At 38.5% G+C, this 17,483-nt stretch overlaps 1 protein-coding gene across 1 annotated transcript in view; it reads left to right on the forward strand.

Moving 5' to 3' along the window:
• The window catches only part of LOC133607452 (roundabout homolog 1-like), a 281,312-nt gene that overhangs the window by 17,069 nt on the left and 246,760 nt on the right, over positions 1–17,483 (forward strand). The window contains exons 3-4 of the mRNA XM_061962074.1: positions 1,263–1,389; positions 12,605–12,694. Coding sequence (XP_061818058.1) covers positions 1,302–1,389; positions 12,605–12,694 — 178 coding nt within the window. The 5' untranslated portion in view covers positions 1,263–1,301. The remainder of the gene's footprint in view (positions 1–1,262; positions 1,390–12,604; positions 12,695–17,483) is intronic.

A 17,483-nucleotide genomic window follows, 5' to 3' on the forward strand; every position in this document is an offset into this window, starting at 1 on the left:
CATTTAAATTTCAGCCGTCTCCAGAATGCAATCTCCTTTGCTCATTACGTTAGATCCACATCAAGAATTTTTGTAGCAGTCCCACAGAATATTAACATGTTTCATACAGAATATGGTAAAGCTATTAGGTATTGTCTTTATGAGATGCTTTTGTATGGATGTGTCGAGTGTGTTCACACAATCTCAGCACCGTAGCACATTTTCAGTATATGTACAAAGCACTTTTGTCTATTGACATCATAACAGCTACTTTGTGCTATTGTTTACACCCCTAAAACAGTTGCGGCCCCCAATTGGCGCGAGGTGGACCCTTTTCTGCCCAAGTGTATTGACATATTTGGCCGTGGATGTTCATTTTGCAGAACAATCAGAGTGGCGCATGGCACTGGTGGGCATGGTCTGGCTGTCCATCAAAATTCCGGGATGAGTTGCAAGGCTTTTTTTTGTGGCACAGATGGCTGATCAGTAGAACTGACATCTTATGTCTGCTGCTTCGAGCTGTCAATTTCTTTTTTTCACTGATGTTTTGTTTGAGTGTGTAGTGAAATGTATGATTTATGGGAAGGACTGAGTAGATTGGAAGCAGGTGTATATCCCAAAATATGCATAAACACAACATTAAATACACCGGCACACAAATTGCCATTTCATATATAATAATGCATGGTTGTAAATCATTTCTGCCTCCTTATTTACCTGCACAAGAGGATCAAAATATACAACTTATTCATATTCCACTGCAAATTACCTCAGAATACATCATACATCATATTTTGACATGGTCAATCAAAACTTGGCATTTGTAAAAAACAGCTCTTTCGATAAATTGTGCGAGTGAATCTACAGTAATGAATTGGCTAAACAATGTATATTGTGTGCAATATTTCAGTGAAGACCAAATGGCCAGTTTCTCAGAGTATGTTTAAAAGAGCAGGTTTATAATGTGCTATGGCGGGATATAAGTAACAGTGAAGCTGTAGTAATCTGCATTTTTTCACTTTGTGAGGACGTGATCAGACTATAAGAGAATGAATCACAGTTTGACTGCATGCTGGGCAGGATTTAGAAGGAAGTCCATCCGTCTGTTTCTAGGAGGCTTGCATGGTACGTGCCAGCAGCAATGGTGGGTAGTAGAGTTAATACTTCAGAAAGACGGCATAAAAAAAAAAGAATGCTCACCTGTACCAGGACTAAGTTGATGGTGCCGTGTGGTTACTGCATGGAATGCTCTAACAATATGTTCAAATGTATTCTGATTGCAGGTCTGCTTGGATCCATTTAAAAAGGTATAAGCAGGAACCATGCTGGCTCATCCCATCACATTACTTATCATCGTCCTTCTTGGTGTCGAGAGGATGGAGCGCAGTCATGCTGTGGACCTTTTGTCAGGTCAGAAACTGTTCAGTGAGCAAGCACACGTTTATATTTGTTATGGTTTTTTCCATCAAAATTGTCATGTGACTTTTGTCTTACCTGTTTATTTCCGATGAACGAAGTAGTGGTCAACCAAACCAGAATGACTACAGTGCAGCAAACAGTGTGCAAACTATCTGAGAACGCAAGGGGCCTAGATCATACGACTAAAAGCAGATACGATTTGTCGAGAGATCTCAAAGAATACCTGTTTGTCACGATCCTAGATATGTCAATCTATCTGGTGCTCCAGACGTCATTGTGGTTTTCCCCATCTTTATCAAAATGTAACTATAGATGTCAACATTGAGTGTGTGTTAAAAACTTCATTTGTTATTGTAGCCTTTGGTAAAAGCTTAACTGTTTTAGGTTTTGCTCATATTTTACTTCTTTTATTTAGACTCGCTGAGTTGGTGGTTTACGAAACACTCGTAGCACAATGTGTTTTAAGAACTCCGAAATAAGATAAAATGCAAATAATATCAAGATAATACTTAAAGGCCTACTGAAATGCGATTTTCTTATTTAAACGGGGATAGCAGGTCCATTCTATGTCTCATACTTGATCATTTCGCGATATTGCCATATTTTTGCTGAAAGGATTTAGTAGAGAACATCGACGATAAAGTTTGCAACCTTTGGTCGCTGATAAAAAAGCCTTGCCTGTACCGGAAGTAGCAGACGATATGCGCGTGACGTCACAGGTTGTGGAGCTCCTCACATCTGCACATTGTTTACAATCATGGCCACCAGCAGCGAGAGCGATTCGGACCGAGAAAGCGACGATTTCCCCAATAATTTGAGCGAGGATGAAAGAATCGTGGATGAGGAAAGTGAGAGTGAAGGACTAAAGGGCAGTGGGAGCGATTCAGATAGTGAAGAGGCTTTGAGAGGCGGGTGGCACCTGATATTCAGCTGGGAATTACTAAAACAGTAAATAAACACAAGACATATATATACTCTATTAGCCACAACACAACCAGGCTTATATTTAATATGCCACAAATTAATCCCGCATAACAAACACCTCCCCCCTCCTGTCCATATAACCCGCCAATACAACTCAAACACCTGCACAACACACTCAATCCCACAGCCCAAAGTACCGTTCACCTCCCCAAAGTTCATACAGCACATATATTTCCCCAAAGTCCCCAAAGTTATGTACGTGACATGCACATAGCGGCACGCACGTACAGGCAAGCGATCACATGTTTGGAAGCCGCAGCTGCATGCATACTCACGGTACCGTGTCTGCGTATCCAACTCAAAGTCCTCCTGGTAAGAGTCTCTGTTGTCCCAGTTCTCCACAGGCCAATGGTAAAGCTTGACTGTCATCTTCCGGGAATGTAAACAATGAAACACCGGCTGTGTTATGCGGCACAACAGTCAGGGGGTGCATTCTACGGCGGGGGTGCGTTATCCGACACAACACCTGCCGCAATACACCGCTTCCCACCTACAGCTTTCTTCTTTGCTGTCTCCATTGTTCATTGAACAAATTGCAAAATATTCACCAACACAGATGTCCAGAATATTGTGGAATTTTGCGATGAAAACAGACGACTTAATAGCTGGCCACCATGCTGTCCCAAAATGTCCTCTACAATCCGTGAGGTCACGCGCAGGCGTCATCATAGCGAGACGTTTTCAGCAGGATATTCCGCGCAAAATTTTAAATTGCACTTTAGTAAGCTAACCCGGCCTTATTGGCATGTGTTGCAATGTTAAGATTTCATCATTGATATATAAACTATCAGACTGCGTGGTCGGTAGTAGTGGGTTTCAGTAGGCCTTTAAAGGGCTGTTTGCAACATTTACACAGATGCCGAGAGGGCGCCAACTTTTCGATGTATTATACACAGTATATCCCGCCCTCTTACGGCTTCTCGTACGTAGTTAATTACTTAATTACGTACGTACGTGACACATGCACGCACATTACCTTTATGTGTTGTTAGCGAATAACTGCAATTTGGATAGCTAGCATTAGCTGTCATTAAGTGTATATTCTACCATAACAACAACATGACTGCAAATTGTTTGTTGCTTCTCTTGGACTGCTTTTGTACGTGTGCATGCGCTCCCTGCGTGTACGTGTTGACGAGACTGGGTGAGTGACCGCTGTAAACACCAATCACTTTATTCGGGCTGGTAAAATGTTTTATTACATAAACTTCGTAAATGGGAAAAATATAGACAATTGTCAAAATAATTTGTTTTGTTAAACCACTAATGGTAACATAAGCTAGCCATTGGTGTTCTTGTTGTATTTTTTGCTTTGAGAAATGTTACTGCAAGGCAGTTGCACACATCACCTTTAAATGGGAAATAATATACAATTAAAGTATATCAAACAAACTTTTAACAAAGTGATCACTGCAAACGTGTGCGTTTCTCGTCGTCGTTTCGTAAAATTTTGCACTCTATTTCCCTTCTTGATTACCTCTCGAGGAACTCTAATGAAACTTTTGTCCTTTTTGTGATTTGAACGGTTCCAATTGTTAGTTTGTTAAATGGAAATGCAGTCACGGGTGTCAGTTGTCGGGTGCTAATATTTGCTGTTTGTTTACATCAGGGGTGTCAAACGTATGGCCCGGATCAGGCCCGCAAACAGGTTTTATCCGGCCCGCGAGATGAGTTTGCGCAGTATAAAAATCAGCAGAAATTGTTGAATGAAAGAAACTGCTGTTCTAAATGTGTCCACTACATGTCGAAATAGCAATTATATGTATCATTGTAGATTATGCTACATATGTAAAAAAATAAATAAACCACATGATGTCAGTGCACCTGTCGAGGAAAATGAGCAAACTACATAAATAACATGCTGTAATTTTTTTATCTTGATACATTGAAAATTAACATCAATGAATTGACTGATGAACATTATGACATAATTTATTCAGAAAGTATATGAAATGACAAATAAAGATAGAATACTATTAAGGAACATAACATTATTTTCTCTAAACATACAAATTTGACTTGTAGTTTGTTGGATATAACTTTGCCTACAATTGCAAAACCGACGCTAACGCTAACACAACAAAAGAGCTAGCAAACGTAATCCAGTCGACTCCTAAATTATTATTTTGTTGCAAAAGTGGCATGAAAATAGGATCAATTTACGTAGGTTTAACATTGACGCTACTGCTAGCGCACTATGAAAAGTAGCTAACATCAAATTGACCTTAAAATTTATATTTTAAAGTATAGCGAATTTAGGTACTGGAGCGAATTTACTCACATTTTATACTGAAAAGTAGCTTTAGCGTTTATGCTAGCGCTAACACTACATAGCTACAAAATTCCAATAAAATTATATGAAACACTTATATTAACCGCAAAATGTAAGGGTAAAAAAAAAAAAAACAACATTATGATTTGTAAATTTTTAGAATGTGTTTGTTCTATTTCTAAACAAAAAAAACAATCTGAAGTTGTCTTTATTTTTAAGTTATCGTGCCGTGATTTTACCAGTCCGGCTTACTTTGGGAGTAGATTTTTCTCCATGTGGCCCCTGATCTGAAATTAGTTTGACACCCCAGGTTTACATAGATGCGTCCTCGCAAGACGCAAAGATGAATCATGAAATGCAACCTTACCGGAGCAAAAACGATGCAGGATTTATCCGGCAGAGTCTTGATACCAATGTACTTGACCCAGCAACACTAATAAGTTGTAAGCCTCCATGCTTTTCCAAATGTTCATCTGTTTTGTCGTGTAGAATGACGTCTAGAGCACAAGATAGCTCGATATGTCTCGGAACTCCACCGACAGATAATCCTTGATATCACTCAACAAATATTTTTGTGATAAAGTATAGGGATCTATTCCATTGCATAGATAGATTTTTGCTCGTATCTGCTTTTTGCAGGAAAATCTAGGTCCCCTTTGAAATCAAGAGTTCTTGCCTTGCTTGCTGCACACAAAAGCCATCTTTGCTTAGTTGACCACCACTTTTTTTGCACTTCTGGGTAGAAGTAACGTGACGGAATACAATCAATAAAGAGAGTGTGACTAACTACACAACAGGCACAAAGGATGTGTGCGACTGTACCCAGATGCATGAAATTGCTGTCGTTTTAAAGTTATTTTTTCTGAATAAATAAAACAAAATAATATGCCTATTTATAGTTCTAAACATACTCCAGCTTATAAACTTACAATAAACAATGCTTTTATTTTGTGAAAAAAAATGTTTCCGGCGTATTTGACACACTCTGCTGCTACATTCCTACAGTGTTCAGTGACCTGCAAGAACTCGAACATGCACGCGGAAAAAAAAAACTGAACTTTGCCAAACTCTTCATTAGCTTTGGACGAACAATCACAGAGAAGTTATGACTTGTGTGTGAAGTATGTCAACTGTGGTGGCTGCCTCCAATGTATTTGTAATCACTCTATGTATCACTCATTATGTATTATTCTAACTGAACTTTCTTTTTTGTAACATGCTAAGTAAATACGTGTACTTTTGTAGTTATTTCCTCATATTTCTGCACAATAACTCAGATATGGCGGCAGCACAGTGGATGAGGGGTTAGTGCGTCTGCCTCACAATACGAAGGTCCTGAGTAGTTGTGAGTTCAATCCCCGTGACTGTGTGGGTTCCCTCCGGGTACTCCGGCTTCCTCCCACCTCCAAAGACATGCACCTGGGGATAGGTTGATTGGCAACACTAAATTGGCCCTAGTGTGTGAATGTGAGTGTGAATGTTGTCTGTCTATCTGTGTTGGCCCTGCGATGAGGTGGCGACTTGTCCAGGGTGTACGCCGCCTTCCGCCCGATTGTAGCTGAGATAGGCTCCAGCGCCCCCGCGACCCCGAAGGGATTAAGCGGTAGAAAATGGATGGATGGATGGAACTCAGATATGGTAACACTGGCAAACAGTAGAGAATATAATATAAAGTGATTTTTGGTCCAAAACATATTTTGCTTTATTCATTTAGGACGATTTCTTGCCACTTTATGTTGTATATTTTTATGAAATTTTCAATTCACTTACTCATTTATTATTATTTATTTTACTCATTCTCCTTCTATTTGTATCTGTGTTTGACTTTCTCTTCCACTCTAAACTACTGAATAGCATTATTTTTGTTTTACCGAGATTGTTTTTGTCAAACCATCTGTTAAATCCATTAATTTCTTTTGTTATTTGAATTAGCTTCTGTTTGTTCTCTGTGTCGTGTGCTTATTTGACACAAAACGCTGTAATCAGTGGCTCTCCAGTGTTTGACGGCAAACATTCACTTCCCATACTTGTCTTTTTTCTGGGTTGTGCAGAAAGCAACGTAAAAAAAATCCACAATTCTCGCGGGTGGAGCAGCCCCATGCTGCACGACATGTCAAAAAAAACAACGAGGAAGCACCACAAACACATACGATCAGCTCAATGTTGGTAGTAGTCATGGCGCCCTCTAATCACTTGTGTGCCTTTTGACCAATTATTGAGGAGATCGCCTAAAACCATGTTGGCCATTCTCTCTTTAAACACGACTATGCCATTGTTTGGCCGCGATCACTCCCCAGAGCAGACCTGGGCAAGTTAAGGCCCGGGGGCCATATGCAGCCCGTTAAGCTTTTTAATCTGGCCCGCTGGACATTCCCAAATCATTTTTTTAGATCTTTAAGATGGAAAGTGTAGCTGCCATTATGATGTGCAGTGATGTTTTATAATGACCGTAAGTCTTTAACTATACAAAGTATTTTAATGGTTGTAATCTGCGCTTTTGCATGATATACTAGTTACTATGGTCATCTAGTTAGTTACTATAGTAATCTATGTCACAGCAGCTCAGACGAGGCACCAAGCATTGTTGGGCGGGAAGCGTTTCCGCAGACGCGGAAGGAGATTTTCACAACAAAGTTCTAAAGCTTAGTGATGTATCAGATATATCAGATTGTAGGTGGGTTTATTTTGTACCCTTCGCGTTCATATTTCACTGTTTGTTGCATTTTTGTTGCGTTTCACTTGGTTGGAAAATGTGTTGATCGAAAGGGGGTGTGACGTTCATATTTTGTCAATTTTCAGTGTTTTATCCTTCATAGAAAAATGTACAATTCCATTATGTTTTTTAAGGCGGTCTGTCATAACGTTTTTAGCATTCAATCAGACTGGCCCCCAGACACATTTTTTTCTCTAAATGTGGCCCCCGAGTCGAAATAATTGCCCAGGCCTGCCCTAGAGGGCCGCCAAAAAATATCTGTTTCTCAGCTGTGGTCCATATGTTGTAATACACTTTTCCACCACTTGACAGTAATGACAATCGCAAACAAACAGAAGAAGTCTGGAGATGAAGTCATAGAGAAGTTGAATAACTTAAAAAAAAATATGACTTAAGTAGTGAAGCTGAATACCCACTAGCACTTACATTTTTTGACAGTTTAGTCAAGAAAAATAAGATTAAAAATATATTATTATTATTATTTATTATTAATTTAGTTAGAATGTATTTATTCTAGCGCTGCATAATTGTATGTACATTTATTTTATCAGTCTTTATGAGTCCCTTCATTTGCAGTAAATTTAATTAGCATTAATTTTTGTGTATCGGCCTGACCTAACCATTTCTGCAGCAATCCACCAATCAGGCTTGTATGGCAGAGTGGCCAGACGGACGCCCTTTCTTAGTAAAACGTTTGCCAAAATTCATCTGAAAGACTCTCAGACCATGAGAAACAAAATGATCTGGCCTGGTGAGACAAAGGTTGAACTTTCTGGCGTAAATGTCAGGCGTTATGTTTGAAGCAAACCAGGCACCAGGCCAATACCATCCTTACAGAGAAGCATCATGCTTTGGGGATATTTTTCAGTGACAGGAACTAGGAGACTAGTCAAGATAGAAGGAAAGATGAATGTAACTTTTCAAAAATTATGACTTAAGTAGTGAAGCTGTATTTTCACTTGCACTTAAATGTTTTGACAGTTTAGTTAAGAAAAATAAAATAAAAAATATATTATTATTATTATTTATTATTAATTTAGTTAGAATGTATTTATTCTAGCACTGCGTAATTGTATGTACATTTATTTTATCAGTCTTTATGGCCTTCATTTGCAGTAAATTTAATTAGCATTCAATTTTGTGATCAGCCTGTCCTAAATCTTGATAATAATTTGTGATTAACATATGATTTCATATCAATTGACAACGTTTATCCTGTTAAACTGTAAGCAGGTTAGATATACAGTGCATCCGGAAAGAAAATCCCTGCGCTTCATTTTCCACGTTTTGGTATGTCAGAGCCTTATTCTAAAAAAGAAAAAAATTATGTTTGTCCTAAAAAAACAAACAAACACAACACTCCATAATGACAATGTGAAAATGCTCTTTTTTGTTTTCTTTTTTTTTTACGTTTGCATATGTAATAAAAATAAAAATAAACTAAGACATCACATGCATTCACAGCCTTCGCCATGAAGCTCAAAAGTGAGATCAGTGGCATACTGTTTCAACTGATCATCCTTGAGATGTTGCTACAGCTTAATTGGAGTCCACCTGTGGTAAATTCAGTTGGTTGAACATATTTTGGAAAGGCACACACCTGTCTATATATAAGGTCCCACACTTGACAGTGCATGGCAGAGCACAAACCAAGCATGAAGTTGAAGGAATTTTCTGTAGACCTCAGGATTGGGGATCTGGGTAAGGGTACAGAAAAATATCTGCTGCCTTGAAGGTCCTACCATTCATAAATGGAAGACGTTTGGAACCACCGGGACTTTTCCTGAAGCTGGCCGGCTGTCGAAACTGAACAATTGAGGGAGAAAAGCCCTCATCGGGCAGGTGACCAAGAAACCGAGGGTCACTCTGTCTGAGCCACAGATTCCTATGTGGAGATAGGAGAACCTTAAGGAAGGAAAACCATCTCTGCAGCAATTCACCAATCAGGCCTGTATGGTAGGGTGGCCAAACGAAAGCCATTTCTTTGTAAATGTTTGCCAAAATGCACCTGAAAGACTCTCAGACCATGAGAAACAAAATGATCTAGCCTGATGAGACTAGGATTGAACTTTCTGGCGTAAATGCCAGGCGTCATGTTCGAAGCAAACCAGGCCAATACCATCCCTACAGTGAAGCATGCTGGTGGCAGCATCATGCTGTGGGGATGTTTTTCAGTGGCAGGAACTAGGAGACTAGTCAGGATAGAGGGAAAGAAGAATATAACTTTTAAAAGCTGTTCCAGAGCGCTCTTGAACTGGGGCGATGGTTTATCTTTTAGCAGGGCAACAACCCTAAGCACACAGCCAAGATACCAAAGGAATGGCTTCAGGACAACTCTGTAAATGTCCTTGATATGTTCAACCAAAGCCCGGACTTCAATCCGATTTGACATTTCTGGAAAGATCTAAAAATGGCTGCGCACCAACAATTCCCGTCCAACCTGATGGAGATTGAGAGGTGCTGCAAAGAGGAAAGGGCAAAGATGAATGGGCGAAACTGCCCGAAGATAGGTGTGCCAAGCTTGTGGCATCATATTAAAAAAGATTTGAGGCTGTAGTTGCTGCCAAAAGTGCATCAACAAAGTATTGCGAAAAGGCTGTGAATACTTATGTACATTTACAAAAAATGGTTAAAAAAAAATAAAAATAATAATTAATAAAAATAAAAGGCATCGTGGGTTGTGTGCATAATTTTGAGGCCAAAAAATTATTTATTCTATTTTTGAAAAAGGCTGTAATATAACAAAATATGGAAAAAGTGAAGCGGTGTGATTACTTTCTGGATGCACTGTACTTATTACTCATTACTAATACAGTGTTAATATTTGAGTGGGGTCATGGCCCCTCCGTAGTGGAAAAGTTGTGCTGCAAGGTCAAAAAGGTTAAGAACCCTTGATCAACAGAACTAGAACCCATTTCCCCACTTAGCCAGTGTAGATAAAGGCATATTCTTTTAAATTCCTTTAAGTGTGTGTATAAATGTCACCCCGCTCTATGATAACTTCAAAGAGATATACCTTTCCGGACTTCCCTGCTCTTCCAGCTCCTCTTCCAGAGACACCATACATAGCCTGTACTCCATCAAGCTCCTTCAGCATTTCCTCAAAGCACCTTGAGAAAAAACATCAGTAGAAGAGGACACAGAATTTGAACACTTCTTTTTGTCTCATTTTTGAGCGCCAGGTCTGCACTTCTTTCTCCTTTTTTCTGCAGGTTATAACTTACCATTTCTCCCCTCCCGGGTGCTTCAGAATTTCAGGATCACCGTTGGCTTGAGTTTTTCTAAGCTTTTTCATACAAACTCTGACCAAAACCCTTCTTCTACAAAGTCAGAATTATCTGCTTTGGTTTGTCCCGTTTTTCGCAAGTCAATTTGACTGGAGAGGTCCATACTTTCTTCATGTTCCCATTATTTGGAAATATATGCAGGCTGATCCTTTCTTTAGTTGTAATTGAAATCGTTGAAATTCAACGATTTGGTGTATTTGCAAACAGCTAAAATTATGTACAAAGCAAACTATAACCTGCTACCCAAGAATATACAACAATTATTCTCAACAAAAGAGGAGAAATATAACGTTAGAGGAAAATCTAAATTAAAACATTTGTATGCACGTACAACACTTAAAACTTTTAGTTTATCAGTATGTAGGATTAAATTATGGAACAGATTAACCAAAGAAATCAAACAAAGCACCAATATGATTCAGTTTAAGAGATTGTTCAAACTACAAGTGTTCACTTAGTACACAGAACAAGAATTATGATCAACATCTTGAACCCTTTTTTTTATTTTTATTTTTAATTGAGACAAAGATTATTAATGTAGTTAATATTTGTTACTTACTGTGGTATATATTTATTTATTATTTATTTGTTCACTGTTCTGTTACAGAGAACAAGGAAATAGGATAACATTGCTATGGTATGAAAAGGAGTATGATAAGCTCTGCTTCTTCCTACTCCTTTTTGGACGTGCTGTATAATTAAACAACTGGAATTGTGTGATGCATTACATTGTATCATATGCATGTTAGAAATAAACTGAAACTGAACTTAATTTAACTAATACAACCTGCAACAATGCATCTGGCATACATATTTGATAATTCCTTTAAATTTTGTTAAAAAATAATGTGATTTGAGATGAAGATGCAACCAAAACACTTACTACGCAATATGAAATGGCCTCCAGTGTTCTTTAGGTGACATCAGAAAACTGATGCAGGCCCGTCCACATTTTGGAGCTAACAGTGTGTGTTCCAAAACGTGCTGAAACTAGAAAACAAGCCTAAAATCACAACTATTTCGGGGGGATTTTTACCGGAAGGCCAAGTGCTATGAAATAAGTGCCACCGTTGTCAGCATTAGAGAGACCTTTTAAGTCTCAGACTAGGCATGACATTTATTGATCTAATTATATCTACTACTAGAGTGTGCTGGAAATTCTGCTTTTGTCAATATTGTAGCTCAGTTTTGATTTAGAAAGTGAGAAAATGAGTGTATAATGTTTGCTGCTGAAGGCATAGTCTAAAGAGCAGCACAGCTCATTTGATGTGTATCCAGTCAAGTGTCCAGTGAGTCTATGTGTCATCAGGGACCATTTTTCATTCTAAGTCTTTTATTCAGGAGGAGAAAGAGGAACTTTGTCACCAATATTGCAGAAGTTCAGGAGTTTGAATATATACATGTAACTATACTGACCTCATGTGGTTGAACAGGTTGAGAACGACCTAAGGGAGACACAGTACTGACACTGTTTTTAAATATGTAAATATTGTATTATACATATTCTTATACAACCTAATGATGCAGAGGAGAATTGTACGCAAGTCTTAATAACCAGTTAAGAGTAGAACCAAAAGCAAACTTTTTAATGCAAATTTTACATTTGATCCCAGTAGATTGTGGAGATATTTCAAATGTGTTCAGTGAGCTGCATATACTGCACATACATAATCATTGCTTATTTGACTGGTGGGGTGGGGGCGCCATCTAGCGGAAAATGTAAGGTTGCATCTTAGAATTTAAAAAAACAACAACATACTGTATGAATGTTGCACTTTAGTTATTTCTTATCTTGTACTTTTGAATTTTACTATTCATAATAAAATTATTCCTCCCTTGAGATATTCACCGAGCATTTTACAGATATGTTTTATTTGATTGAACGTTTGCACTTCACTTAAAAAGATCCTGTATAACAGATGCATTGCATTGTGTTCTCCTGACAAACAGATAAACACAGAGAGATCCGTGATATAATCATCACTCAGACACCTGAATCAGAAACGGGAGGTGAACGAGACAACAGCTTTGGATACAAAGGTAGGTTTTACATCCATCCATTTTCTACCACTTGTCCCTTTCGGGGTCGCGGGGGTGCTGGAGCCTATCTCAGCTGCAGTTGGGCGGAAGGCGGGGTACACCCTGGACAAGTCGCCACCTCATCGCTGGGCCAACACAGATAGACAGACAACATTCACACTCACATTCACACACTAGGGCCAATTTAGTGTTTTCAATCAACCTATCCCCAGGTGCATGTCTTTGGAGGTGGGAGGAAGCCGGAGTACCCGGAAGGAACCCACGCAGTCACGGGGAGAACATGCAAACTCCACACAGAAAGATCAGGACCTTCCTATAAGTTCCTTCTAATTATTTCCTGCATCATCATATCAAACTTATTTTGTCCACATACGGCCTTTTTCTATCCATTGGGCATCGTTCAAACATGTACTGTGCACAAAAATGTCACAAGTAAGCCCCATTGAGTATTTCTTCAGGTTGGTATGATTCATTTCACCAACGGAATCGACAGCAATGAGCCCAATTTCAGGAAACATACTTTGTTTCCCTGATCTGACAGACAATGCCACTAAATAACAGTCCAGCCACTGCACACATCCTGTCTGAAGCCAACACAGGAATGCTAGTGTACCCCAAAAATGTCATTTTCTTGTTCACTCTACATATCAGTGCCTGTTTGCTAAAATATTACACTCATGCAAGTAAAAGTTAAATCACAGGCCAAAAACTAATGATGCAGTAATGTCATATTTAGAAGATCATAGCACTTACGAAGAATACAATAAGAGCTGCTTTCATTTAATTTCTATTCCGTTCGCTGAGGGACTTTAGACTTAGACTTAGACAAACTTTATTGATCAACAAGGGGAATTGTTCCACACAGTAGCTCAGTTACAAAGGATGGAAAGTGTAAGGATGGAAAGAATAATGCAGGTATGACGTTGACTAAAAATGTACCATAGTAGCAATATAAAATATAACATATATGGAATATTTACATATATATTCAGTATATAATATCCATCCATCCATTTTCTACCGCTTATCACTTTTGGGGTCGCGGGGGGTGCTGGAGCCTATCTCAGCTGCATATACTGATATATTATATTATACTATATTTTTATATAATATATTCAATATATAACAAATCCCAATTAACATGTACAAAATTACAGTATATGTAACAGCTGCATATTTGTACATCCACTCATCTAATTCCCATGCCACAATTCACACGATCACTGAACCCACGTTGTCAGCAAGTCAGCATACACAATTTTGGGAAGGAATTGCAAGTTGTAGTGTTGAAAGTTTGCATGATGACCAGTTAAATCCTGTCTTGGTGTTCTTCTAGTTGTAGCAGTGAGCAGCATATGCAGGACACAGAAATGGTTCTATCATGCTGACGAGTAGGATTGCTGTTATTTGGTAAAAGAGTGATTCTCGATCGAAGTTTTTTTGTGACCTCCACTGAATTAAATTACTAGCGTGATCTTAATGATATTTGTTCATTCGTCAAAATCGCAGTAGGAGTACGGCCCCAACGCAAAGTAGAAAAATAAATAAGAATAGTAACAAAAACGGCACTCAAAAAGTAGTGAGGTAAAAAAACCTAAGGATGCACAATTCAGGTGTGAGGAATAGAAATCACACACACAAGGTGTGGAGAAGTATAATTAACACTACACCGCAACACCGAGACTCGCCACAGGGAACAAGAAGCGTGTGTGGGGCCAAAGCAGAGGAGATGTACACGACTGGAATGGTGAATCATCAGGAATCTACTGGCGCCGAGTGAAGGCACTGGAGAGCTTAAGTAGTCAGGAGGAAATGAGTATCAGGTGTGCGCGTAGGTGGCCGCGCCCCTTGACCCAGAAACCTGCAGGCACTGCAACAAAAAGAAAATAGGCGGCAGCAGAGCTGCCAGAACATGACGTTATTTATTTGTACAACGCACTGTGTGATTTACTTTCTGTATATAAACATCTTATTATTAAAGTAAATAAATAGAATGAACTAAGATACCATCGGCAACAACTTTATCCAATTTTCACATTAAGTTACAAATTATTCACTGGGTAAATATATAATAATAAAACATATATAATATTTGTATTATATAATATAATAATGATATATATGTATTCTGTAATTATATACTAAATATACTATAATATATTGTATACTGTAAATTAATTTTCTTACATAAGGTCATCATGTATTCTGTTGTTGATAAAAAAAAAATCTAATTGATGGGGAGGGCTTTAGCCTTTTCCTACAGAAGATAGTAAACCAGGAGGGAACAAGGTGGAACCTAATATAACTAATTAACAATGTGGAACTACTGTGATGAAGACCACAAGATAAAGGTGCTGCAAAACACAGAGCCCACACAGGAAATGCTATCAAAACAAGAGCACCAGAGCAGGAAATGATACCGCACACAGGAAATGCTACCAAAACAAGAGCACCAGAGCAGGAAATGATACCGCACACAGGAAAATGAAGAACAAATTCTGAACTGTCATGTGGGATCGTAGCAGATCTATATTTGCATTTCTGAATATATAGTCTGACCAAAAGACAATTAAAAAGCTTTGAACTCTGAAACATATCTAACTTTCAACTACTTTACGTCAGTTTGAGCATTTTTTAATGATTTTGACCAGTTATCTACTTAACTTATACTTATTTCACAGTATGTGTCTGTTTTATATGAACATGTACAAATTTAATGCAGTTTTCCATCACTGCCAGATGCACAGATAATCTATAATAACAACAACAACAAAAAAGGAGATGATTCTGCTGGTATTTAGTGGCAGCAGTAAACCCTTTTTGCATCGCACATCCTTTTAAATCTGTACTTGATAATGCTACCCTTAACTCTTTGCTGGGATCTGTTTTTATTGCAGCAACAGTAAGAACAATCTATCTCAAAGAGATAAAATGTTTCAAATTGTAGTAGAATAGCACAAAACACACATTGGTCTTTCCTCATAGAAAGACCAATGGTAGATACGGTGAATCCAAAGACTGTAGCTTCGTCGTACTTCTGGGTCTGTTTATTCTGAATATACTCACTTGTTTTCCTTGCTACTGATGAACCCTCCTCTTTTCATTCCTGTCACAAACTTCCCAGCCTCTGTTAGCTCTGCACACATGTGTTCCTATGTACTTACTACTACTACTGGGTACTGTAGAAAGAAGACAGTTGAGCACTGCTGCCACCTAGCGGCATGCTTGTATATCTTTCTATCAAGAATACCAGAGTTTAGTTACCAAAATCTACCTTGCAGCTCGCCAGGGGGTCCGGACCCACTATTTAAGAAACACTGTGCTATGCTGTGCCATTATTTAGGAGTCATTTCTGTAGCATTGAGAAAACCAGAATAGGTCAACTTTACATGTGGAATCAACACAAAGGCCAGTTGTATAGTTAAATCAGTACGTACATGTACAATGAGCCTCAGAACGTGAACAGCTTGGCTATTGTACAAAAATATTAATTATATCAATTAATGAAAAAAAATGTGGACCACATTTCAAACAAAAAAAAAAACAGGTGCAAGTGAATCAAAGTGGTATTAAGTGAGACTATTCACAGCACTTCACTTTTCTCACATGTATGTTATATATGTTATGTTAGAGCCTTATTCCATAATGTCCATCCATTTTCTACCGCTTGTCTCTTTCGGGGTCGCTGGAGCCTATCTCAGCTGAAGGCAGAAGGCAGGGTACACCCTGGACAAGTCGCCACCTCATCGCAGGACCAACACAGATAGACAGACAACGTTCACTCTCACATTCACACACTAGGGCCAATTTTTAGTATTGCCAATGAGCTTATGTCTTTGGAGGTGGGAGGAAGCCGCAGTAAAATATTTTTTATCCTCAAAATTCTGAACACAATAACCCATCATGACAATGTTCTTAAATTTTTTTTTGCAAATGTATCAAAAATAGAAAATCACATGTACTTAAGTATTCACAGCCTTTATGCAATACTTTGTTGATGCACCTTTGGCAGAAATTACAGCCTCAAGTCTTTTTGAATACGATGCCACTAGCTTGGCACACCTATTTTTGGGCAGTTTTGCTCATTCCTCTTTGCAGCACCTCTCAAGCTCCGTCAGGTTGGATAGGAGGTGTTGGTTTTCATCCAGGATGACGCCCTACATTTCTGCATTCATCTTAGTCTAGTCAAGGAGGTGACCAATAACCAGATGGTCACTTTGTCAGAGATACAGCATTCCTCTGTAAAGAGAGGAGAACCTAACAGAAGGACAACAATCTCTGCAGCAATCCACCAGTATGTGCATATTTTTGTTTTGTTTTAATAAATCTGGAAACAAATTTAAACATTTTCTCATTGTAATTATGGGGTTTTGTCTGTAGAATTTTGAGGACAAACATGAATGTATTCTATTTCGGAATAAGGCTGCAATACAACATGTGGAAAAAGTGGAGCGCTGTGAATACTTTCCAAATGCAAAGTATCTCTGGGGTAGAAAACGGGAAAGATGATAGAAGTTAAACTCTGAATAGCCAGACACTTTTTCTTTAGTATTACAATACATGCGATCTCAACCTTAAATTGGGCTTTTACATGCTATTTTTTCATAGTGAGAAGTGTTTTGATCACATTTTTTGTCCTTTTTTAAAAAAATTTGTAAGCCTTTATTCCCAAGCCAGAAAAAAATGACAGCAACACAGTGAGAAGTTGAAAGGCTCTTCATACTTTAAAGGCTGATACTGGCTACCAGGCAGTCTGCTCATTTGGAGAGGGATGGAGGAGAAGAGAAGA

Source organism: Nerophis lumbriciformis, linkage group LG09, assembly GCF_033978685.3.
Source record: "Nerophis lumbriciformis linkage group LG09, RoL_Nlum_v2.1, whole genome shotgun sequence".
Classification (NCBI taxonomy): Eukaryota; Metazoa; Chordata; class Actinopteri; order Syngnathiformes; family Syngnathidae; genus Nerophis; species Nerophis lumbriciformis.